Consider the following 25,632-nt stretch of genomic DNA (forward strand, 5'->3'; position numbering starts at 1 on the left):
CATTGTTTTTAAAATGAATGTTAACCATGTAGGTATTGAAAAATGACCAAACCAGGAAAGTGGTACGTATCATAATGCTGTGTGAGTCAAGCAGGATACATATATATACATACACACACATATACATATACACTCACACACACACACACACATTTATACATACAAAAAACACCCAGCACGCCCCTGCGGGCGGTTTATCCTTCAAGCTCGGGTCCTCTACCAGAGGATATATATATATATATACACACACATATATACATACACACACACCACAACTAAAAGGAACATTAACAGGACAGAACACTCAGCATTAAGGGCTCAGGGACATTGTGACAACGGACCACAGGAGTCACAGACAATATATACACAAGAAAGAATCAGGGCAGAGAAGAAACATGTGAGGAACACAGCTGAACACAGTGTGACTGATGAGATGGGAAGCGGAACAGAACACAATGCACACAGGAAGAGTGCCATGGCAGGGATCACCGGTGTGTTTTTAGAGTGGACCCAAAAGCAGAAATGGAAGAAATGAACTGAAGTTTAAACAAAAGCGAGCCTTTATTGTGACTGATGCAAAAAAAAACAGATAAGGAAGGCGAAAACAAAGGCGGACCTAAACTACAACTTAAACTGGGAAAAGACATGAATATGAAACTGAACGGGAACATGCAAAAATGTAACTGTGCAATAATCAAAACAGCATGAACAAGAACCTGAACAGTAGGGAAAAAAACTCTGTGACCTGACGTGAAGACAAAGAACAAAGGAGACAGACGACTCAAATACACAGGAGGATAATGATGGAAGTGGAAACACCTGGGGAGACACAGCTGACACTAATGAACATGACGCCATAGGGGGACCAAAACTATACACACTGGACATGGAAACACCAGACTCTTCAAAATGAAACAGGAAACATGGAGCGACGTAAACATGACAGCACAAGCCGGACAATTAGAACATGGAACCGAGGAGAGACTAACGGACATGCATTACTGAAAGAAAAAACACTGAAGACAAGAAAAGACTCATACATCAGGACATGTGCTAGACTCAAGTACTCCCTCAACTTAACCTATTTCTAATATAACATAAGAAATCAAAAATACAAAATAAACTCAAACTGCTGGTGCACAGAGCCAGCGCCTGACAACGGGAAACTGAAAAGATAACACAGGAAGTACGAGAGACACACTGAGGCTCAGACTGACCACATACAGAGGGCACGAGCACAGATAGACATCAATAACACAGGAAACTAGACCCAAGATGACAAGGAAACAGAGGAGGAATGATAACAAACTAAGAATACAAATATTAAACAGGGATCACAACTATTGCATCGAAATCAGGGAAAGAATCGGAATCGAAACACCCTGAGTCACAGACAGAGTTTCAGTAGTTTACAGTGTAATTAATCAGATCTGCCATTCAGATATTCCAGAGTACATGTGGCCTTTAGCCTTTAATACTTGTAAAATACATTTACAGTGTGTATTATCGTAGGGTCTTTACCTTACAATAAGGCTCATCAAACACAGTGAGGCAACTGTCGTCATGATATAAATTCAATTCCTTTTTTCAGCTCAATAAAAATGAATTGAACTGATGCCCGATGTAGACCTGTGGAAACCAAACATGAATTCTCACTAACGTTATATATAATGTCATTAATTATAAACAAAACCTTCAGGAATGATTTCTGTTTTACAGGCAATACATCTATCTGTTATCTGTCCCGTCAACTCTTTCATACAGCACAGCTTTAGTAACCAAAGGGTATCCCACTAATTTCTAATGGTAATAATGTATTGTTTTATACAGAGGAAACATGCTACACATTTCACAAGAACACACATTTTAACCAAGTGTTAATAGAAATATAAAGGCTCAGAGCAGCGTTGACTCCTGTTTTTTTTTACAGTATATGTTCTGCCTGTTCATGATGGTTTGTGTTATTGGGGATCTAACCCGTCAGTTGTAAGGATCTCACTTTGTTTAGAACAAAGACAATGGACTGATGTTATTGGTGGTTTTCTCATGTAATTGCCATCTAAACCATATCTCTGTTTGTGTGAATTTAAACAATTTAAGCTAAAAGTTAAACTCTCACAAATTCCACAAGTTCAAACCTTCCAAATAGTACCTCTCTGAGCTGAAGCTGGTCATTGTCCAAAGAGTTTCATCAGTGCCCAGAGTGCTGATAAGCCTGATAACCTCAGTAACTGCTGGAGTCTCTCCCAGGATTCAATGGGTGAGGGTACTGGCCCTGTTTCCAGCCAATCACAGGCATCTTAGCTTAAATGTTTCTGCATTCTGTTTGGTTTTTTTCTGTACTTTTGTCTACAACCCTTTTTCTCAGCCTGCAGCTCTGTGGGCACGTTTGAAACTGACTCCTGATGTTGTGTTTCAGGCTCTTTTCATCAAGTGTTTCTGTGCTCCAGTACCCAGAATTCTTTGGGTTTGCCTCAACAGTCTTTGTGGTTCTTAAACCAACTTGTTAACTCAGCGATGAGTTTGTAGGTCAGTGAACAAACAGAGCGCCACCATGCCAGCTGGCTGCTCCGCTGCTTTCAGCCTGCGAAAGGTTTAACTTTACCACTGTCAACAGCCAATCAGGGGGCAGAACAGACAGAGGTGAACGTGAAGGAGCCTCTCAGTCTGCCAGCCATCGCTCCCATTTTTACCTGAAGACAAAGAGCTGGCTCTCAGATTTCTCCATCGCTCTGAATGGCTTTGTGAATGTGTGAAAACAGAGTTCAGCTCAGAGCTGAGGGGCTGGGTGTCTTTGAACACATGCGTCAGGAGTCCAGCCTGCATGTCCAGGCCAAGATACTGAACCCATCAGGGTGTCAGTGTGTTTGTGGATGTTTGAAAGGTGCTTGAGTATAGAAGAAAAGTATCTGTATGAATGAAGCTTAGAGGAAATGTGCTTAGAGGAGAAAAGAGCTATTTAAGAACAAGTCTGTTTACCATTTACAGCATGAATACCATCAGAGAGTAGCTGCCTGAAAGTTTCCCATAAGCACGTCTTCCTCTGAAAAGAGTTAGGGTTCGAGAATCAAATAAAGGCTGGTTGCAAAAAAAACCCCACTTTGAAACCTGAAAACCGAGCGGCTGGGTGCCAGCAATCACACCAAATCTGAAATAAAATGACTGATCTGCAGTAAATGAAATCACTTCCTGCTTTTCAGATCTTCATTTTGCTTTAGTTAGGATACACTTTAGTGATGTTTGAGCCAGCCCAAATCTGTGATATTAACTCATGATTGACCTTAATAAACCTTTTAAAACGGGTGGGGAACTCCAGGCCTTGAGGGCCGATGTCCTGCAGGTTCTAGATCTCACCCTGGGTCAACAGAGCTGAATTACATGATTAGTTCATTACCAGGCCTCTGGAGCACTTCAGGACATGTTGAGGAATCAGCTGACACATCTAAAATCTGCAGGACAGCGGCCCTCGAGGCCTGGAGTTCCCCACCCCTGTTTGAAAGAGTTCATAATGGCTGAGCTGTTCTCATATTTGCAGTGCAAGGTTTGTCCTGAGGGTGGCACGAACTCTCAGAGAGTCATTGAAATGCAAAGACTTGTGTTATTTAGAGTTTTCCAAAGACAGAGACAAAATGTGGATTGGTAGTCCGTTTAATGAGAAAACAATCAATGGAAATAAATTACAGAAACAACATATATTACAATTAAAGATTGATGTGAAGAGAAATGTCTTCAGTTTGTTTTTGTTTCAGCAGATTAAAGGTTTAATCTGACACAGGTGGATTTCAGCCGTTTGTCTCTCAGGAAAATAAACCAAATGTTTGTCTTTGGCTTTCATCTGAATCCAAACTGCGGCAATGCATCTAGAAATACCTATTACTGTGCAAATATCTACATTCAGTGTGTTTCATAACAATAACGAAAATAACGTTTGGCTTCAGCAACCAGATTAACTACTTTCAGCTGGAACATGCTAATAATGTGGAAATGTTCTCTGAGCAGCAGAAAACCAACACTGATGAAGCACACAGAGACATCCACGTTGCATAGTATCCTCAGCACATTCCAATGTGGAAAAGTCTCTCCCAGTATGAAACACAAAAATTCACTGAACACAGGAGACTGTCTTTCCTGGGAAAGAGCATATCAGATGTTTCTTCCTGCAGGTTGCAGGTTTCATAGAATATTTCTCAGAGGTTCTCTGACAGTTTCCAGAGTCTTTTCCACGTCTGGTAGAAGCAGCAGAGCAAAAGCCAGCTGTTCACGAGCAGCCGCACTCCTCCACGATCATATTCTGGATGTCCTTCTTGATAATCTTCTGCTCTTCGTTGTAGTAGAGCATTGACATTGCTCGCAGCCTCATCGGCACGCAGCACGACTTGATGTTTTGAAATGGGCTGTAGCCTCTCATGCGATAATGGTTGATGACCGTTGAATGGAAAGACAGCGGTGAGCTTCCAATGCTTGCCATGTGGTTTGGACAGTCACCTTCGCAGTAGTTGGCGTGGTAACCAGCCGGAGCGATGATCCAGTCACTCCAGCCGATGTCTTTAAAGTTCACGTAAAACTCTCGCTTGCAGCAGATGCGTATTTTCCCATCGCACTGCAGAGCTCGTTTAGCTCGGCGCTTAGCCACCTCCTCTTGAGCTCGAAGCGCCACCATGAGGAACGGCCGGTGTGACTGATCTCGTCCCGTGGCCGGTTCACCGTTTGCAGGCGTCAGGACGGGAGCGGCACCTGCTTCGAGACACAGAGGACAGGAAACCCGTAACCTAAGAGGACTGTTGCCACCGTCCAGTAGATTCTGAACAGTGCGAGGAATGGCGAGGGTGTGCCAGCCACTACGACGGGTGTCCGCCATCTTCTCTGAAACACAGTCCTCGTCATCATCGTCACGATAAAGCCGCAGCATCACTTTGCTTCTCAGGCGGTTCATCTTTGACATTTTCAGGAAGATCCAAACGTTTGCCTGCTCCACCACAGACGAGCCACTGCCCTCCCTCGAAATGTCAAAGGTCACCGCGTTTGGCCCGTCGCCTGTGAAAGAGAATAGTTAGGACATTAGCGCTGTGTCCCATTTACTACACAGAGTCAGAAAATTTCAGTCTAAAACAGTGCGATCTCTGACCCTTGACAATGACAGAGGGGCGTTCAGAATTCAGTCTGATAGTCTTTGACCTTTGACCTCTCAGATTGTATTTTAAGTGGAAACTGGATGGGTTAATGTGGATTAGGGTTGGTGTGTCTGAGTTTGGGAAGATATCAAATGAAACGTGCTGAAGACGCCTTAGGAAAGACCAACTTCATCTGGCAGTTTGTTTTTCCCTGAAGGGAAGGGAACAAACGAGGAACTTGAAACCATGACCCCGCTGACGCCCCCAGATAGAAATTTTAATGAGTGAACAAAGTCGATGTTCTTAACAGTGAAAGCTTGAATGGAGCTTCAGCCTCTAAATATATTCAATATGAGGAAAGGCACTAAAAAAAGACCAGGCCTGATTTCAGGGAATGATGTTAATGATGTTAACAAGCCTGGTCATATAGGACACTAACCCCGCCCCCACCCACCCGACACCACCCCAACAAAAAAAAGGCCCGTCCTGTCTCAGCGCTTCCTTCTTTGTCTCCTGTTAGAGAATAATTAGTGAGGCCCAGATTTATCTGAATGAACAGATTATTTACGCGCTAAGATCACTTGGTATGCTCGCCCAAATTACTGTGCACTAATTTGGGCGAGCATCCTTTGAGGGGCCTTTTGATAGAGACAACTATTTATAGAACAAAGCAAAGCAGCAATGTAACGGGTCCGTATTCACAGGAGATTTTAAAGGCTTTGCAACCATCATCATCTTCAGTAAGTCACAGTGGATTGAGAGCAGGTTAATGACAAGCAGCAAAGGTTCTGCCAGCAAAGATCTACTGCTGTTCAGACCAATGTTTCCCTCATCTTTCATCTGTTGAGACTTTCTCCAGCTGTTGTTCTCAGTGAAAATACTCTGTGGATTTAAGATGTTCTCATATTGATTGTTACTCTGAGTCTTTGTGAGCCAAACCAGCAGATCATTCGAACATTCCTGTTTGAAGTAAAGTTTGTCCGCTAATTGGTCACCAGTCTGTCTGATGGACATCGTCAGTGACTGTTTGAACTTTGATGAGAAGTTGATTTGTTAGTTTACATTTTGGGGTTCAGAAATGAAAGAAACAAGGCTGTCGTTCCATCAGAGAACCCTTCCTTGTTTCTGTCAACAGAACAAACACGTTTATTTCACTCGGAGACAAACTGGAAGTTTCAGCACTGCAGTCAAACACATGAATGTGAGCTGAATGTTCTGACCTGAACATGAAAACCTGTGGCTGAAATCTGTAAACACACTTTGACCTCTTTGGATTATTGTGAATGAGCTAAAAGAGCAAACAGACAGTCTGACATCACTGACGGTCAGTGAACCTCTGAAGAGTCTGACTCTACAGACTCCACTGAGTCTGGATCTGCTGACGTTAATAACCGAACCCTAACCCAGCCAAGAGAAAATGTTCCCTACAGACACTCTTTAATCCATCCTGAATGTCAAAGGCTCATCGTGTCTTCAGTTCTTACATTAAAGGGTTTTTTTCTGCCAGACGCCTCCTCGCAGAATTAGCTTTAACCAGTCAGAGGGCTCAGTGGTGAGCCTGAAAACTTTCTACGGCTGTATTTAACCAGAGCTAATAACACTAATAACACTGACCCTGAACTCAGAAACTGGATGTGTTCTCTGTCAGGACAAGAAGATAAACCACGCCTGACGTGCCGTGGGACTCACCTGGCTCTCCAAAGGTGATTATTTCAGATGGCGGTTCGGGTGGTGCTGAATTGTCTGTGCCCTGGCCCTCCTCCTGGATCTCCACACTGCCATCTTCAGCCACATGGGCCACGTGAAGTTTCTTGATGGCGTTGAGCAGAGCGGCACGAGGAACTGGCTGTGTCAGGTTGGGCCGGGCGCTCAGGTGCAGCATGTTGAGAATGTGACGCTTCACTGCCTCCACCATGTCACTCTGAGCTCCGGACGAAGACGAGTTCCTCCTCAGCTGAGGCAAAGAGCACGAAGGACAGTCAGAGGACACCGCCGAGTCCTGCAGCCGTGGTGCCGGAGAGATGGTCGGAGAGGCATCGATGAGAAGCCATGCTGAGATGGAAAAGACCACGGCAGAAAGAGAACACATAATGGTTGGCGGTCTGATGCAGAGTAAAAGACAGAGTTTTTATTTGAAACAGGTTTGAGATTCTTCAGATGAAATCCTCTGAAATTCAAAAGACTTCAGGGCGGAAACTAGAAACTCTGACGTGAAGTTGCTGCAGGTCTGATGCGCTGTGAGGGATGTTCTGGTGTTGTTAGTCCTCCTGGTGCTGGCCCGGTGGTCCTGAACTGAACGAACAGTGTGCAGGGTCACTCTACTCTTCCTCTCTGCTCTGTTACAGTAATTATACCTCTCAGCCTGTTTAATCCCTCCCTCCATCCACAGAGGTATTTCCCTGTGAGTCACACACACACACACACACACACACACACACACAGTGAGCAAAGTCTCTCAGAATACCTCAGGACTGTTTGTGGAGTTTCCTCCTGAATGAACGTCACGACATAAGAGGAGGAGGAAGGAGGAAAGAGGAGGTAGTGTCCCTGATTCATTCACCACACACACACACACACACACACACACACACACACACAGATGAGTCAGCGCAGCGTCATCATCACCTCACGTGGAGGAGAGACTGTCGGTGTGAAATAAATTTTTAGAATGGAGAGAGTTTGTTCTAAAGACCAGTCCTGCACAGAGCAGATGGAGCGTGCTCAAAACAGACTACCACACACGCACACACAGTGACATCAGCACGCCCTCTGCTGGTGGGAGTCAGGACCTACAGCGTCCTCTTCACCTGAGAGGGACCCTCTGAGTCAGTGGCTCCTATAAGTTCACACAGGTCTGTCAGCTCTGCGGCAGGAAGGAGAAACATCGGGAATATCCATGTGTGGATGTCAGTGAACTGACCGCAGATGTCTGACCTGAACGGCTGTAAAGCCTACAAATGTGACGCCGTCATAACACAGGTCAAGCGTCAGCTGAAAATGTCACACAGTCACTCGTTTGTTTGATCAATTCAAGATGTCAACTGGCAAGAAGTGCTTTTTTTTGACAAAATTCAAGTGGATGTGAATTTTTGATTGATCTCACTTTTAAATGACGTAATGCTGTTACGTCATTTAAAGCAGAAGCTGTTTGAAGCATCCTGTATAAAGATGAGATCAGCAGATGATTGGACTAAAGCAGGGTTGGGGAACTCCAGGCCTCGAGGGCCGGTGTCCTGCAGGTTCTAGATCTGACCCTGGGTCAACACACCTGAATCACATGAGTAGTTCAACACTAGGCCTCTGGAGAACTTCAAGAGGAGGTCATTTAACTGTTTAAATCAGCTGTGTTGGATCATGGACACATGTAAAACCTGCAGGACACCGGCCCTTGAGGCCTGGAGTTCCCCACCCCCTGGACTAGAGCAATGATGTCAGTGCTGAGACTGACAGTGCGGAAAAGCGATGAAAAAGAACAGAAGCAGCAGTTGAGCGATTACAGATTATTAAACTTACACATAAGCTTCATTTCACTTGCTGGCCCACGTCCTCATTTTAGGTTTGACAGTGTTTTAGTCGATAAAGGTGAATGGCTTGAACATGAATTGAGCTGCGGTTTGGGGAAGGCCTTGATGGGGACTGGCGCCGGCTCCCGGGCCTGGCAGTTCCCCATGCACTAAATAGAAGAGAAGAAGTTAAAGAAAAGGGAAGGGAGGGTGGGGCACATAGACGAGAACGAAAAGCATGTAGAACTGAGGTAACATACAGTGGGGCAAAAAAGTATTTAGTCAGCCACCGATTGTGCAAGTTCCCCCACCTAAAATGATGACAGAGGTCAGTAATTTGCACCAGAGGTACACTTCAACTGTGAGAGACAGAATGTGAAAAAAAAATCCATGAATCCACATGGTAGGATTTGTAAAGAATTTATTCGTAAATCAGGGTGGAAAATAAGTATTTGGTCAATAACAAAAATACAACTCAATACTTTGTAACATAACCTTTGTTGGCAATAACAGAGGTCAAACGTTTACTATAGGTCTTTACCAGGTTTGCACACACAGTAGCTGGTATTTTGGCCCATTCCTCCATGCAGATCTTCTCGAGAGCAGTGATGTTTTGGGGCTGTCGCCGAGCAACACGGACTTTCAACTCCCGCCACAGATTTTCTATGGGGTTGAGGTCTGGAGACTGGCTAGGCCACTCCAGGACTTTCAAATGCTTCTTACGGAGCCACTCCTTTGTTGCCCGGGCGGTGTGTTTTGGATCATTGTCATGTTGGAAGACCCAGCCTCGTTTCATCTTCAAAGTTCTCACTGATGGAAGGAGGTTTTGGCTCAAAATCTCACGATACATGGCCCCATTCATTCTGTCCTTAACACGGATCAGTCGTCCTGTCCCCTTGGCAGAAAAACAGCCCCATAGCATGATGTTTCCACCCCCATGCTTCACAGTAGGTATGGTGTTCTTGGGATGCAACTCAGTACTCTTCTTCCTCCAAACACGACGAGTTGAGTTTATACCAAAAAGCTCTACTTTGGTTTCATCTGACCACATGACATTCTCCCAATCCTCTGCTGTATCATCCATGTGCTCTCTGGCAAACTTCAGACGGGCCTGGACATGCACTGGCTTCAGCAGTGGAACACGTCTGGCACTGCGGGATTTGATTCCCTGCCGTTGTAGTGTGTTACTGATGGTGACCTTTGTTACTTTGGTTCCAGCTCTCTGCAGGTCATTCACCAGGTCCCCCCGTGTGGTTCTGGGATCTTTGCTCACCGTTCTCATGATCATTTTGACCCCACGGGATGAGATCTTGCGTGGAGCCCCAGATCGAGGGAGATTATCAGTGGTCTTGTATGTCTTCCATTTTCTGATGATTGCTCCCACAGTTGATTTTTTCACACCAAGCTGCTTGCCTATTGTAGATTCACTCTTCCCAGTCTGGTGCAGGTCTACAATACTTTTCCTGGTGTCCTTCGAAAGCTCTTTGGTCTTGGCCATGGCAGAGTTTGGAGTCTGACTGTTTGAGGCTGTGGACAGGTGTCTTTTATACAGATGATGAGTTCAAACAGGTGCCATTCATACAGGTAACGAGTGGGGGACAGAAAAGCTTCTTACAGAAGACATTACAGGTCTGTGAGAGCCAGAGATTTTCCTTGTTTGAGGTGACCAAATACTTATTTTCCACCCTGATTTACGAATAAATTCTTTACAAATCCTACCATGTGGATTCATGGATTTTTTTTTCACATTCTGTCTTTCACAGTTGAAGTGTACCTCTGGTGCAAATTACTGACCTCTGTCATCATTTTAAGTGGGGGAACTTGCACAATCGGTGGCTGACTAAATACTTTTTTGCCCCACTGTATATAGATAACAACTGGAAGGAGCGTGTTTGGAGATGTGGTCCCGCTCCAGAAATTCAGATACTTTATCTCCAGTTCAACATGGCTGTTGAGTGACTGGCAGAGTCATCAGCTGCACACCTGCAGAAACATTAGGACCCGCACGGCACAGAAAATAAATCTTACTGGACAGAAATGATCATGTGACTTCTTTGTAAGTGACTCATTTCCCCACTGACACTCTACATCTGAACTTCAGGTTTCCCCCACCAGACACACTGACCTGTGGAAAACAGCACTCAGGAGGTAGTGGGGTTTTGTGGTGTTTGGAAGGTTGGTGGTTAGAATCCAATCTGCATGTTGAAAGTGGTCAAAGTGCCCCAGGTGCACCCATCGAATTTACACGTCTGCATGAAAACTGAATGAGGGTAAATGTGCGAATACAGACTGCAGGGTTTAACATGCTGTGAGTGTTCACTGTGGAGAAGCGCAACATGAAACCCACTGATGTCTGAACACGGTTGGCGTGGAACGAATAATTAGCAGCTAACTAACCCTATGAACTACATAACTGTACTCAGTATTCTTACAGTGTCACAACAAATGTAACCTTTATAAGACAGAACTGAAGAGAAGGGGCTCTGAAACAGAGCCTGATGATCAAGAGTAAATTTAAATAATGTTCTAAGCTGGAAACGATCTTTTACTTCAACAACACACAAACAGAACCGCGACAAAAGCAAGACTCATGGAAACAATCCGGTCATTAAGTCTGATGTCATCAGCCGTGCCTGAGCCCAAACTCCGCTGCAGGTCAAATGAACACTGCAGCATCACTGAGAGTTAAAAGCTGTCTAAATTTTTCATCTTTAATAAAACGATCAGCGTTGCTGCTTTACCAGGTGTAACAATTAAGTTTAACATCCAGGCTTCCATGAAAATAAAAATTATTAAATTTATCAGAGTTAGAAGTTAGCAGGAAGTTAGCTCGCTAGCTTCCATCTAAACATGATATAGCATGTTCTGACTGAGAGATTTATGAAACAATTCAAACGTACAGCTCTGCTATCACGTCCAACATAAATGAAGACAGAAAACTAAATGGCAGTGACGTTTGTAGGGTTACTGAAGTTGGGCTAGCTGGTATATAATGATGTGCTACGTGATCGCTAGCGACACAGCTATGTTAGCATAACATTAGCACAGTGAAGCTGGAGGATGAACGCTAACTTTTTTCCACTCGATAAAAGTTAACGTGAGGGTTCAGAATAGTTAGGGACAAATGCAATAGCATGGCAGGATGCTGTAAACGGACCAAACTTCAGTCAGGAGAACAACCGAGATAATCCATCCACAATACGAGGTTAGTCATTAATATACTGCTGCATGGGCTGTAGTTACATCGGAAGGTTTTAAAAACTGAGCTTTAAAATGAACAGTGGTAATAAAAACTGAGAAAAGCTGACAGTGATCACTGACTGTTTTTAGGGGCTTGTTGAGATTAAATAGAACAAGATACAAAACATTAAAACATGTTAAAAACACAAAAGCCTTATTAAGCGTAGAGTAGTTTGGGCCCGGAAGCAGGATTCATCTCGTCATCACTTAAAGACAAGATAGTCTTCTCCAACATGTAGTTTGAGGCTCTGCTGCCCTCTGCTGGTTTTTTCTGGACATTAAATTCAATCAGTTCAGCTTTAGTAATACAGCACCAAGCGATAATCAATCGATAGGGGCCTCAAGGTGCTTCATGCTGCCCTGACAGGTGTTACAGGCCTGGACAGGGCCGGACATTGTTGGCGACACATTGACAAACTGGTCTATAAAGCAGCGGCCCCCAACTCCCAGGCCACGGACTGGTACTGGTCTGTGAGTCGTTTGGTACCGGGCCTCAAGAGTTGAGGCTCGGGTGTGAAATGTATGGTTTTCGGGGTTTTATCGTTAACTCGGCTTCCCTGGGTCTTTTCCCGTGTGTTATGAATAAATTTTCTAAACAATTTAGTGAACTTTATATTTCTTTTGTAGTTGTGTGTCTTTACTTGAAAGAAATATTTACGCGTTACCATAGCAACCAGAGAGCATTAAGGGGCAGAGAGGAGGATGTTACTCTCAATGTTTTTTCAGGAGCACGCTGCTAATAAAGTAAAACATTTACACAGTGAATTCACATTTATTATTATATTTACAAAATACCACAGTTTTTGTTTTGGTCGTATCATTTTATTTTGTTGTATTTATCTCCCACACCTTAAAGGCCGGTCCATGAAAATATTGTCTGAATATTAAACCAGTCTGTGGCGCAAAAAAAGGGTTGGGGACCGCTGCTCTTAAACACAAGCCAGAAAACAAAGTGAGGCAGAAATGATGTCAGCGGGATCACAGACATTTACCTCAAAGAGATCAAAGTCAGCAAATACAGGTATACATTTCCCAGCATGCTGTCTTTTTTTGACTTATTAAATCAAAAAATCTATCTAAATTGTGGTAGACCATTGTTTCATCTGCCTCCACAATAGCATCTCTCACCTTTTCAAAAAAATCCAATGTGCTCTGGATGTTCAGGTGTTCAGAGCTGCCTACCAACGGGCTGAGGATCGAAGCCAGAAGGAAGAACTCCCTTTAAACACAAAGTGGCCCATACCTGCTTCATACCCTGGAGGACGGGGCTGTGGCTCCCCACACTCCCTAGCAGATCGTTACATGGAGAAACCTTTGGAATACAAGCATGCTGATCCACACAGGTATGCACACAGGTGTACACACGGGTATTCACAGACGCGGACTACAGCTTTCTTGGCTGCTGCCTCAAAGCACATTGTGCGCTGTCTATCTTGCGTGCTGCACAATATCGTTTATTATTTAGTATCTACTGATATCTACTGCTAGCTAGTTTATTGTGATGGTGCTGTTTTTTTTATTATGTTGCTCTTTGTTGTTTGCTTTCTCTTCTGTTTTTTTTCTCCATACAGGTGACCCAGGTGTTTTGTTTGTTTGTTTGTTTTTTTCTTTCTTCCCCCCCTTCTCACCGTCTCTTCTCCCCTCTGTTTTTCTTTCTCTCCCTCTCTTTCTTTCATTCTTTCTCCCTGTCCTATCCCCCAGTCATGTCTGTCTCGTTTGTAGCAACTGAAAATAAAATAAATTCACAATTATAATAAAGGTCAATCAAATGGACCAATATGGCAAGGCCATGATGATCCACTTGGTAAAATAAATCCGCTTGGCATCTTTCTTGGCCTTAAGACAACAATTCTGATGGCTAAAGTTCCAAACGGGACACAAAAAACCCCCCCAAAAAACAAAAACCACAAAGTGGCCCCACACAGGTTAGGGTTTGAGTGCCACTCAGATGTAATTATACACACAAACACACACACAGGGGATTGAATAAAATAAAATAAAATATTCATTAAAGGTGTTTTTTAGCTTTGATTATTCTATTAACTTTGTGGTGAACATTGTGTGTGTGTGTGTGTGTGTGTGTGCGTGGGGGGGGGGGGGGGGGGTCAAGATCTCTGTCTAAATAAATAATTAATGTGGGTAAATACCCAGATGACGAAACATGCAACTATTTTCCTGGTAATAACTGAAATGAGTAAAGAAAATCAACAGCCTATTTATGCAAGATCATTCATAATTTTATTGTGGGGGTTATATTGGCTGGGTCGGATTATTGGGGGGGTCATAACCCACCTGGAAATTACGCCCCTGGATCACTCTGCTGCTACACAACCAATCACTCCTTATTGATTATTGATCAGAGATCATGACCCATTAGTCCAGACCTGGTTGTTAGGGTTAGCTGTCACACCTGTCACAGCTGAAGGAGCTTCTATGCGAGGGTCAGGAGTTTAGCCCATATGCGCTGTCAGGCCTTAACGTTTGTTCACCTAGAAAAAGAACGTTTTGTTGCTTAATGACGTCAGGACAGGCTTTAGATCACTTCCTGTTTACTGTAGATTTGAGTTAAAACCTGAAATAGCTCGTGAGTAAGCTGCTCCACCTGCAGATTAACCCGTGACAGTCTGAAAGCTTCGCGGACACACACACACACACACACACACACCGTCCAATCAGAGGAGCAAAGAGTCCTCGGCCCCGCCCCACTACACTTACACACCCCTCCCCCTCCCGTGTCTCCGGTAATCCTCCGCTCTCTCTCGGTGCGGTCGTCATGGCGGAAATTAAAACGGGAATCTTCGCTAAGAACGTGCAGAAGCGCCTGAACCGAGCCCAGGAGAAGGTGAGAGGGGGAGGAGAGGAGGAGCAGGTGATGGAGGTGATGCGGAGGGCGGATGGAGAAGCGGTGCTGGCGGCTGCAGGAGGCCCGGTCACCGCCGCTCTCTAATCCGATCGCTCACACATGAGGATCGATGTATTACTGATCATCCGCTATTGAGCCGCTCGGAGGTCACGTGATTAGCTACGGGCTGAGGAGAAAAATCATCAGAAACGGAGAAATCATCAAAAACAAATAGAGCACGTTCTGATTGGCTGAAGCAGATCGTGATGTCACGTGTGCGGTAAAACGCGTCACGCACGTTTTCCTCTTGAAAATTAAAGACGTTAGTGACGTATTTCCCAGGTCCAAGGTCGACAATGTTGTCCACGACGTGATGACGTCATTGTGCTACCTTAGTTTTATTTATCAGGCGCTTTGATGTGATTTCTCTTTCAGGTTCTGCAGAAGTTGGGAAAAGCAGACGAGACCAAAGATGAGCAGTTTGAACAGGTGGTCATCAACTTCCGGAGGCAGGAGGTAAGACGATACCTGGGATAACTAAGTGAAGTGCTTTACAAATACAGGCCATTTACCAGGTCAACTTGGCTTAGTTTACTTACAGATTTTATACAGAGCTGGAAGGTCGAAGACTTCAATGCTCTGCTCTGGATGTACAGCTCTCACTGACACTTGAAGACAAAGGCTGGATAATTACTGACAAATTGGTTAATAAGCTGAACTTGACTGTCTCCATATTTGACCTCATTATAAACCACTGCTGGTGGGAGCAGGTGTCACAGTCAGACAGTGTATATGTAAAAACACCAATGTTTGATCACTGTTTAATCAGCATTCACATTAATTTCAAAAATTCAAAGACTTTCAATTTTATACAGATGTAAATGTGTAACATAAGAGTTGCTTTCAAAATAAAAGCAACAAAATTACATTGTGATTTTCTGGTAAACGGTAAGCCATTCTCTGATGGGGAGAAACTGCATGATATATGCTTTAACAAATTTCCCTTTGACCTGAAAGGGGCCAGGCAGCCACGTGACCAGGTGTTTTTAATGCCCAGGCGTGCTGTAGATGAGATCTCAGCCATTCTAACAGATCTGCAGTGGCCTTATTTTCCAGAGATCTGATTCGTTAGTTGGCAGTTAACAGAATATGTGAGGCGAGTACAGCACCACTTACCATGGCAATGTAACCTGGTAAGACGTAAACACTCTGTGTAACCTTGAAAACACAGAGTTAAACTTTAAGTTACCTGGATTCCAAATCCTGTGTCGTAGAGAGCTCAGTTCATGCCTTTAGTGTGAAAAACCTCAGTTTATGTTTGATTTGATTGATATTGTGCATAATCACAACAACGGTTGCCTCAAGGCACTTTATATTGTAAGATAAAGACCCTATAATATAAAGAGAAAACTCAGACAAGAAACTGGTGACAGTGGGAACGAAAAACTCCCTTTGAACAGGAGGAAACCTCTGCAAAATGTGGAAACCAAATTCCTCCAGTGTAAAATAACTGATATCACGTTTGTGTGTGCTTTGCCAGACTGAAGGTTCTCGGCTGCAGAGGGAGATGAAGGCCTACATGTCTGCCATTAAAGGTCTGTATGGTTCATTATCTACGTGATACAAACCTCAAATGAAAGAAACGTCTTCAGTGACACTTTGCATGATTCACAGTTTATAATGATCTTTCATTATCTAATGCTGCAACCTACTTGGAAAGTCAGAGCAGCCACAGAAGTAAACAGTCCAAGATGGCGGCAGTCAACTTTGAATCTGTACTGCCACTGTGGTGTATTTGTGACTCACTAAATAAGACATAGAGAGTACTGACCAGGCTCTATCCATGAATGTGCTGCAGGGGAGTTTTTAAGTACAAAAAATATTATTATGCTGTATTGTCAGTAATAACTGAAGGACTCTATCTTGCTAAGAACCAAAACAAATCCTGTTTTGTTTTCTCACATTGCAAACTTTCTTACTGAAACATATGAACTCAGGAGTGATGCCACTGCTGAATTACGAGGTACCTGGAATGTGGCATCAGTTCATCCTCTGTCTTAAAAAAGCTTTTTTAGTTTCTTCCCCTTCAAGACTACTTTGTTATGATTGGCTGCCCCTCACTAGGATTCTATTCAATATTCAATTCAACTCATCCATCCATCCATCCATCCATCCATCCATCCATCCATCTTCATCCGCTTTATCCGAGACCGGGTCGCGGGGGCAGCAGCCTAAGCAAAGAGGCCCAGACCTCTCTCTCCCCAGCCACCTCCTCCAGCTTATCCAGGGGAACACCAAGGCGTTCCCAGGCCAGCCGAGAGATATAATCTCTCCAGCGTGTCCTGGGTCTGCCCCGGGGCCTCCTCCCGGTGGGACATGCCTGGAACACCTCACCCAGGAGGCGCCCAGTTCAGTTTTATTTATACAGCACCAAATCACAACAACAGTCGCTTTAGGGTGCTTTATAACTAGGGCTGGGTATCGTCACTGATTTCTAGAATTGATTTGATTCCGATTCACAAGGTCCTGAATCGATTCGATCCACGATTCGATTCAATTCGATTTGAATCTGGGAAATTTTGCCTCAGACAGCCAGAAATATTATAATTCAGATCAGTACATTTACATATTTTTGTATCTATAAAAAGGAAGCTGACACTTGCGAGACTTTATCACAGGTGTGAGCATCACAGCAGAGGCCTTTGTGTCAAAGCAGCTGAAGATAAAACACAGAAAACATGGAGGTGATTTTCCTGGCCTGAGATTTTATAAAAATATTCTGCAGTAGATCAAAAACGAAAGAAAATCATTAATCAACTTATGAACATCACCTCTGAAGTTACAGCGGTTTTATTAGAGACACAGCTGAGCGTTTTGCATTTTGCATAATTTTAAAAAGTTTAAATTTGTTCAGAAGCCTGTTGAACGGCAGAAATTAGGTTTTCTTTTTGGAAGTAAGTAAAAGGAAAAAAAAAACAGCGGCCGACAGCGCTGTAAACAACGGTAGACGGTGCGTAACAAGCAAGCGAATAATGCAGAAAACAGATTTCAGGGATAGACGGGAAACTGTTCTTGAAGTATACAGAGAGAGAGAGAGAGAGAGCTGTGCATGAAGTGTGATTTTATTGTGGTGGAAGCAAAACAGCAAAAGTCAGAGGGAGTCCATGACGATGTTTATGTGAAGCGTAGTTTGGATCTTCTTTTGCTGCTGGTTCAGTCAATATTGTCTGGAGAGAGATCAAACTAGCAGCTTTAGAATCAGCGCAAAAAGGGCGTAAACACAAAGCGCGGACCCGCCGACACATCAGAATCAGCGAGCTGTTGGCTTTCAGCCCCGACCGTGTCCGTGCCGTCAGGTAAGAAAGGCGACATCTCACTGATTCTGATCCGCAGGTCCGCGCTTTGTGTTTACGTCTTTGTGCAGAATCCGTGTTCCTGCTCTCATTTACTGTTTTAAATGTTTGGTGGTTGTTGAAATTTTGTGACGTTCTACCTGAGATTCTGGAATTTTGGGCAAAATACATTTATATAAAAAAATCGATTCAGGATTTTAATGAATCGATATTACATTATCCAAGCCAGCATCCATTTTAATCGATGAATCGATTATTAAAACCCACCCCTATTTATAACGCCTATGAGCAAGCACTTTGGTGACAGTGGGAAGGAAAAACTCCCTTTTAACAGGAAGAAACCTCCAGCAGAACCAGGCTCAGGGAGGGGCGGGGCCATCTGCTGTGACAGGTTGGGGTGAGAGAAGGAAGACAGGATAAAGACATGCTGTGGAAGAGAGACAGAGGTTAATAACAGATATGATTCAATGCAGAGAGGTCTGTTAATACATAGTGAGTGAGAAAGGTGACTGGAAAGGAAAAACTCAGTGCATCATGGGAATCCCCAGCAGCCTACGTCTATTGCAGCATAACTAAGGGAGGATCCAGGGTCACCTGGTCCAGCCCTAACTATATGCTTTAGCAAAAAGGAAAGTTTGAAGCCTAATCTTGAAAGTAGAGATAGTGTCTGTCTCCTGAATCCAAACTGGAAGCTGGTTCCACAGAAGAGGGGCCTGAAAACTGAAGGCTCTGCCTCCCATTCTACTTTTAAATACTCTAGGAACAACAAGTAGGCCTGCAGAGCGAGAGCGAAGTGCTCTAATAGGGTGATATGGTACTACAAGGTCATTAAGATAAGATGGGGCCTGATTATTTGAGACCTTGTATGTGAGGAGCAGGATTTTGAATTCAATTCAGGATTTAACAGGAAGCCAAAACAGGAGAAATCTGCTCTCTCTTTCTAGTCCCTGTCAGGACTCTTGCTGCAGCATTTTGGATTAACTGAAGGCTTTTCAGGGAGTTTTTAGGACTTCCTGATAATAATGAATTACAGTCGTCCAGCCTGGAAGTAATAATTGGTGACTGTTATGATTTGGTGCTGTATAATTAAAATGGAACTGAATTAAATTGAACTACAACTCCTGAGTAAACTAACATAGCCTCACAGAAAAGGTTTCAGTTAGATGGCGCAGGTGGGCAGAGCTCTGACCTCACTATTTAAAATTTCCAGACAGGACGATAGAGAAAAGCTTATCTTCTTTACGCAGTGAGTAGCAAAGTTAAATGTTGCCATTGTGACCACCAGCTGAAATTGTACTGTCATTGGCAGGGATGCAGCAAGCATCCATCAACCTGACTCAGTCTCTGCACGAAGTCTATGAACCCGACTGGCATGGAAAGGATGACGTCCTGACCATCGGGAAGGTCAGAGTCATAAAAACATCCCAGAGTACAGAAGAACACCAAAATCCACCTGAAATATGTACCATAAACCTAGGTTTCTATTTTCTGCAGGACTGTGATGCATTGTGGGAAGACTTCCACAACAAGCTGGTGGACTCGACACTGCTAAATCTGGATGCATACCTGCAGCAGTTTCCAGATCTCAAGGCAATCAACAGTTTGGTTAGGGAATGATTTTCTGAAATGGATGCATGTCATGAAAGCTCAACTTCTTTTCGTTTCAGACCCGTGTCGCCAAAAGAAGCCGCAAACTCATTGACTATGACAGTGCCCGACACCACATGGAAACCATGCAGACGTCTGGGATGAAGAATGACCGCAAGATGATCAAAGTGAGTCATTTCATGTGTAGACGGACATTCACAAGATAAAGGATCAGCTGTTTCCTGTTACCTGTGCAGCTGTTGTATCTGTGCAGGTGTTTTGTAGTTGATTTAATCATGAACTTTGTCTGTAGGCAGAGGAGGAGCTCAAAAAGGCACAGAAGGTGTTTGATGAGTTGAATACTGGTCTACAGGAAGAACTGCCAACTCTTTGGGATCGGTGAGTTTTGACATAGCATGCTAGGTTTGAGTGGGCAACTAAAATTTCAGGGTGAGTAACTTATAAGAAAAAAGGTTAAAGCTCCTGAACAACGAGCTCCTGGTTTGAGTCTGGATTTTAATACTGACATCTTAGAGAAGACTGCTTTTGTACATGATCCCTGATAGATTGAACAAGTTATTATTAAAACACTGATTAGTTCCAGGCCATATGTAGCAACCTGCGATGGTTTCTACAGCTACTCTTAGTACCATTGATGTTAAGTTAGACTCTTTTTCTCCAATTGATCTTTCTGAGTTAACTTCAATAATTACTTCCTCCAAACCATCAACGTGTCTTTTAGACCCCATTCCTAGAAAAACTGCTCAAAGAAGTCCTGCCATTAATTAATGCTTCGATCTTAAATATGATCAACCTATCTCTAATAATCAGCTGTGTACCACAGGCCTTCAAGCTGGCTGTAGCCCTTGTGATGTCCTCCCGATTTGCATACAATGCAGTTCATCAGGGGTCAAAAATGTCCCCACTTCATTTGACTGTTTTTTAAAGTATAAAGTATAAATTGTCAATCAATTCAGTGTTACACCTTAGTTTTACTTAAGACCAACACATTAACACAAAATTTACTCAACATTTTACATTTTAGGGCCACCAGACCTTGTTTACAAAAAATACACCCTGTTTTTTAGCGAAAACAAATTGAGAAAATAAAATATTTAATTGTTTAGATAATTTTGACTATCTGAATAACTAGAGAGTGCTGTATGTTGAACTTTAGTGAGAAAGTTTTTTTTCAAGCGTTTATAAATTTTTAATGGCAGCACATAATCACACTGGTGGTCCTCAGGGGTCAAAAATGACCCCACTTCATTTGACTGTTTTTTTAAAGTAAAAAGTATAAATTGTCAATCAATTCAGTGTTACACTTTAGTTTTACTTAAGACCAACACATTAACACAAAATTTACTCAACATTTTACATTTTAGGGCCACCAGACCTTGTTTACAAAAAATACACCCTGTTTTTTAGCGAAAACAAATTGAGAAAATAAAATATTTAATTGTTTAGATAATTTTGACTATCTGAATAACTAGAGAGTGCTATATGTTGAACTTTAGTGAGAAAGTTTTTTTTCAAGCGTTTATAAATTTTTAATGGCAGCACATAATCACACTGGTGGTCCTCAGGGGTCAAAAATGTCCCCACTTCATTTGACTGTTTTTTTAAAGTAAAAAGTATAAATTGTCAATCAATTCAGTGTTACACCTTAGTTTTACTTAAGACCAACACATTAACTAGAGATGGCACGATACCACTTTTTTATGTCCGATACCGATACCGATATCATAAATTTGGATATCTGCCGATACCGATATGAATCCGATATAGTGTTTTTTAATCAACAAAACTGTTTTTTAAATATCTTGCTGCATTTTGTATAAGTTCATACTCAAGTTTAAAACAACAACTACACTAAAGCTATTCTGTTATACCTGTATGCAAAAAAAAATATTTCATAGTTCAGCAATACTGATCAATCTAATAAACTTAAACCTACACCATCCTCCCTATTCTGGTATTTTAAAGAGTACTTAGCATAAATATTAAGCAACCTAACTAATAGGGTTCCAACTCCCAGCAACAACAAAAATAAAAAAATAAAAAATAGGGAACCACCCCTCACGCTCCACCTCATGATGCTTAATCGACGTAATCAACCTTAATTTGATGCAGTGTGAAAAAAAATGCACAGAAATCAATTATTTTTCAAGAAATATTAAATAGATTCAACATCTTTCTTCAACAAAATTGCAGACTGCACAGATGGTACCTTCCCAAAGGGAAAAAGTACTATAGCTTACTAGGGTATATATATTAGACTTAATAGTTACTATATACAGTAATTGACTTCTATTCATTTTACATCAAATTAAAACTTTGGGTGTCAGATAATTATTTATTAAAAGCTCGACATTTTAAATGAGAATAAGAAAGAAAAGTATGTCTTTGTGCCCCCTTTTCCCTGTTAATGCCCTATCGGCCCCCCTGGCTAAACTTTGCTAGATCCGCCCCTGCACAGTTACCAGCGTCAGCTACGTAGAAAAAGATCCTGGTGTAGAAAGTAATATTAAATACATTCTAACAATAGCTGATCAAGCTTAAACGTGCTGCTGTTGTTCAGCCGCTGGTTTACTCTTTCTGGTGCAAAGTGGGCCAAAAACAAACTAGAGAGACGGACTCGCGACAGAAAAGCCGATCAGCTGATCGTTAAGCAGTTTCATGATTGAAGTAGCAGCAGGAGAGGCAGTCGCTCCATATATCGCTTGTTAAGCTTAACGCAGGAATGCTTTACATTCAGAGATGGACTTACACACTTGCTTTACTTCTCTCGGGATAACTTTGTCGGAGATGAAATGCCGGGTTGCTAGCGAAGCTCCAAATGCTATCCAGACCACCACAGGTCCCGCATGCCACAGCCGCTCTATCACGTGATGCATACTGCTCTGACGTGCTAACGTTCTGAGGTGAGTTACGGCGTGTTGCAAGTTTTGTGAGGTGCTTTCGTGATATTTAATGGATCGGATTACATTTTTTATTTTTCTCCGATATCCGATCCAGTAATTTAGGTCAGTATCGGACCGATACCGATACGTAATATCGGATCGGTCCATCTCTAACATTAACACATAATTTACCCAACATTTTACATTTTAGGGCCACCAGACCTTGTTTACAAAAAATACACCCTGTTTTTTAGCGAAAACAAATTGAGAAAATAAAATATTTAATTGTTTAGATAATTTTGACTATCTGAATAACTAGAGAGTGCTGTATGTTGAACTTTAGTGAGAAAGTTTTTTTTCAAGCGTTTATAAAAATTTTTTAATGGCAGCAAATAATCACACTGGTGGTCCTCAGGGGTCAAAAATGTCCCCACTTCATTTGACTGTTTTTTTAAAGTAAAAAGTATAAATTGACAATCAATTCAGTGTTACACCTTAGTTTTACTTAAGACCAACACATTAACACATAATTTACCCAACATTTTACATTTTAGGGCCACCAGACCTTGTTTACAAAAAATACACCCTGTTTTTTAGCGAAAATAAAACAAGAAAATTAAATATTTAATTAAATTAAATATTTAAAAAAAAATAAAAATTAAAAATTAAAAAAAGAATTCTCACTAAAGTTCAACATACAGAGTGCTGTATGTTGAACTTTAGTGAGAATTCTTTTTTTGAACCATTTATAAATTTTAAATGGCAGCACATAATCACACCTGTGGTCCTCAGGGCTCAAAAATGACCCCGTTTGCTTTGACTGTTTATAAAGCAACAAGTATAAAATATCATCCATCTCTGTGTTTCAAGGTTTTATTCAACTTTATTCCAACTCATTGCCTGACAGTTTTCTATATTTTGGCATGGTAGGAGGGCATGAGTCTGAGTGAAGGCAAACTTTCATGAGGACAAAGGCGTGTCCATATTTGACCCAAGTGCAGGAGGAAGCTCAGGTTTATTCCTCTGCACTGGTCCCATCATGGACAGCATTCTTTCTGCAGTTGCAGGCCAAGGGTCATATACAGTAAACAAGCTGTTACAGGTGATTGTTTTCTTTTGGAAACCTGCAATGTTAGGGACAACTCGCGTGTCCTGACTGCAGGACAGACGGTTTGCCATCGCACAAGAGCATGTTCCATGTACAGCTGGACCTGCATCACATGCTGCCCATGTTTTTGTCTCAAAGTTCCCTGGTTTACTTGGATGTTCTGTTGGAGGGGACAGAGTCCTTTGAAGGGGACTTGGTGCTCATACAGTCACATCAGTACCAGGATCTTACATCACAGCAGGAGGAACACCCACTTGTGTTTCAAGTCAAGTCAACACCAACACACACCATACACCTCAAATGGGAGCACGTTTGTGTCATGAACGACGATCATCTATTGTGTCTTTATCAAGAAATTATGTCCTTTTTGTGCTTCTATGATTAATCTTGTGTCACCTTTAAAACTTCTCTACCAGACTCAGGATGTCATAAACTGGCCGTAGCGACTCTACTGGATGCACGGCAGTAAGAATCAACACACCCACATATGCCTACAGCTGCATTCGGTCCATTTTTCTTCCTCTCTCGTTGTCCCTCCTTGTTCGTCATCGAGTTGGCTGTAGAGCAGGTCATCTGCTAATTGGATGGTTGTTGGTTCAATCTCTGTGTGCTCTAGTCTGGAGTTCTTACCAAGGTGTCATTGGGCAAGTTACTGAACCCCAACTTGGTCTCTGATGCATCCATTGGCACGTGAACGTTAAAAAGCAGAATACAAGCAGAATACACTGTGTATAATGCTTTCAGTACTCGAGTAGAAAAGCCACTGAAGGAGTATGGGACCTGGCACATGTGCTTGGACTGTGGTAGATCATCTTTCTCTGAGGCACATGAGAGAGTCAGGCATCGTCTGTCACTGGGAAGGTTAGAAGACCAGATCAGTGTTTCCTCACGTTACTGCAAATATTCCTCTGTCTCAGCTGATTCCTCTTTCCTGCTTGATTCTTTGTCTTCATCACGAAGAAGTCAAAAAACTCAAAAGAAATTGCAGGGCAGCAGAAAGGAGGTGGAGGAAAAATAAAAATACTATCAACCATCAAATATTTTGCGAGCAACTTAAAATGTACAATAATACATTAAGGAATTCAAGAAATTCATACTTCGCCAAAATAATCAGTAATAACAAAAATAATCCCAAGGTCCTCTTTTCCACCATAGATCATTTATTTAACCCTGATTTTAACAGCTCCCAAAGAACCCCCACAGACTCACTCTGTGAGCAGTTTGCAGACCACTTCAGGGGAAAAATCAGCGCCATCAGATCTGATATTTTATCTAATCGCGATATGATTGTAAACACATCTGAGGGCTCGATTGTACCTGAGGAGACACTGGACAGCTTTGTCCTGGTTAATGCTGAGAACCTTCAGAAAGTTTTCTCCACAGTGAGACCCACCACATGTCTTTTAGATCCAATCCCTTCTTCACTCTTTAAAACACTTTATGGATTTTTTGAGGCTGAGCTTTTATACATGATGAATTGCTCTCTTCAGTTGGGTGTCTTCCCTGCTGCCTTTAAAACGGCGGTGGTGAGGCCCCTTCTGAAGAAGAGCAATTTGGATTGTAATGATTTTAATAACTACAGACCTGTATCCAACTCACCATTTTTAAGTAAAATCTTAGAAAAACTTGTTTTTACTCAGATTACTGATTTTCTCAATGATAGACAGATCCTGGAGATATTCCAGTCTGGATTTAGGGTGAACCACAGCACAGAGACGGCTCTCCTAAAGGTTTTAAATGATCTTAGATGTAACTGGGACGCCCAAAAGCTCTCAGTCCTGGTGCTGCTGGATCTAAGCGCAGTCTTTGATACAGTAGACCACGCTATTCTTTTAAACAGACTGAAACACATGGTGGGCCTCTCTGGTGCTGTACACAACTGGTTCACTTCCTATCTCTCTGACAGATCTTTTATGGTGAGTATGGATACATGCTCCTCTAAGATCCATAAAATGACATGTGGTGTGCCTCAAGGGTCGGTTTTA

The 25,632-nt window shown here is 42.5% G+C and overlaps 2 protein-coding genes across 15 annotated transcripts in view; one reads left to right on the forward strand and one right to left on the reverse strand.

Moving 5' to 3' along the window:
- Nucleotides 1–3,632: 3,632 nt before the first annotated feature.
- Nucleotides 3,633–14,468, reverse strand: inhbab (inhibin subunit beta Ab). 4 transcript variants are annotated; one of them, XM_086271850.1, is made up of 4 exons: nucleotides 14,239–14,468; nucleotides 8,625–8,784; nucleotides 6,801–7,163; nucleotides 3,633–5,034 (listed from the first exon to the last, which is right to left on the reverse strand). In XM_086271850.1, the coding sequence occupies exons 2-4, from the start codon at nucleotides 8,635–8,637 to the stop codon at nucleotides 4,259–4,261; spliced, it is 1,152 nt and encodes a 383-aa protein (XP_086127976.1). In that variant the 5' UTR covers nucleotides 8,638–8,784; nucleotides 14,239–14,468; the 3' UTR covers nucleotides 3,633–4,258. The 4 variants fall into 4 exon arrangements, with proteins under 4 accessions (XP_086127976.1, XP_086127975.1, XP_086127977.1 ...); XM_086271849.1 differs by lacking the exon at nucleotides 14,239–14,468 and adding an exon at nucleotides 12,983–13,925; XM_086271851.1 differs by lacking the exon at nucleotides 14,239–14,468 and having other exon boundaries at nucleotides 8,625–8,828.
- A 96-nt stretch (nucleotides 14,469–14,564) lies between these two features.
- Nucleotides 14,565–25,632, forward strand: part of amph (amphiphysin) — a 48,882-nt gene continuing 37,814 nt past the window's right edge. For 10 of the 11 annotated variants that reach the window (XM_086271662.1, XM_086271664.1, XM_086271665.1 and 7 more), the window contains exons 1-7: nucleotides 14,565–14,696; nucleotides 15,132–15,212; nucleotides 16,237–16,291; nucleotides 19,359–19,453; nucleotides 19,544–19,639; nucleotides 19,717–19,824; nucleotides 19,950–20,035. In XM_086271662.1, coding sequence (XP_086127788.1) covers nucleotides 14,628–14,696; nucleotides 15,132–15,212; nucleotides 16,237–16,291; nucleotides 19,359–19,453; nucleotides 19,544–19,639; nucleotides 19,717–19,824; nucleotides 19,950–20,035 — 590 coding nt within the window. In that variant the 5' untranslated portion in view covers nucleotides 14,565–14,627. Of the gene's footprint in view, nucleotides 14,697–15,131; nucleotides 15,213–16,236; nucleotides 16,292–19,358; nucleotides 19,454–19,543; nucleotides 19,640–19,716; nucleotides 19,825–19,949; nucleotides 20,036–25,632 lie in introns of those variants that run through there. The other variant, XM_086271668.1, reaches the window with a different exon arrangement.

Source organism: Aulonocara sp. 'chitande type north' Nkhata Bay, linkage group LG18 (genome assembly GCF_057382095.1).
Source record: "Aulonocara sp. 'chitande type north' Nkhata Bay isolate Kocher_YH1m ecotype deep benthic linkage group LG18, A_spYH_male_GT1.1, whole genome shotgun sequence".
Classification (NCBI taxonomy): Eukaryota; Metazoa; Chordata; class Actinopteri; order Cichliformes; family Cichlidae; genus Aulonocara; species Aulonocara sp. 'chitande type north' Nkhata Bay.

What these genes read in the sequence shown, in the direction of transcription:
- inhbab (XM_086271848.1), bottom strand. Translation starts at nt 7,200, where the DNA reads ATGTGTTCTCTTTCTGCCGTGGTCTTTTCCATCTCAGCATGGCTTCTC. An exon ending in AATCACCTTTGGAGAGCCAG is followed by an intron (nt 5,035 to 6,800) that starts GTGAGTCCCACG and finishes TCTCTTTCACAG; the next exon opens with GCGACGGGCCAAACGCGGTG.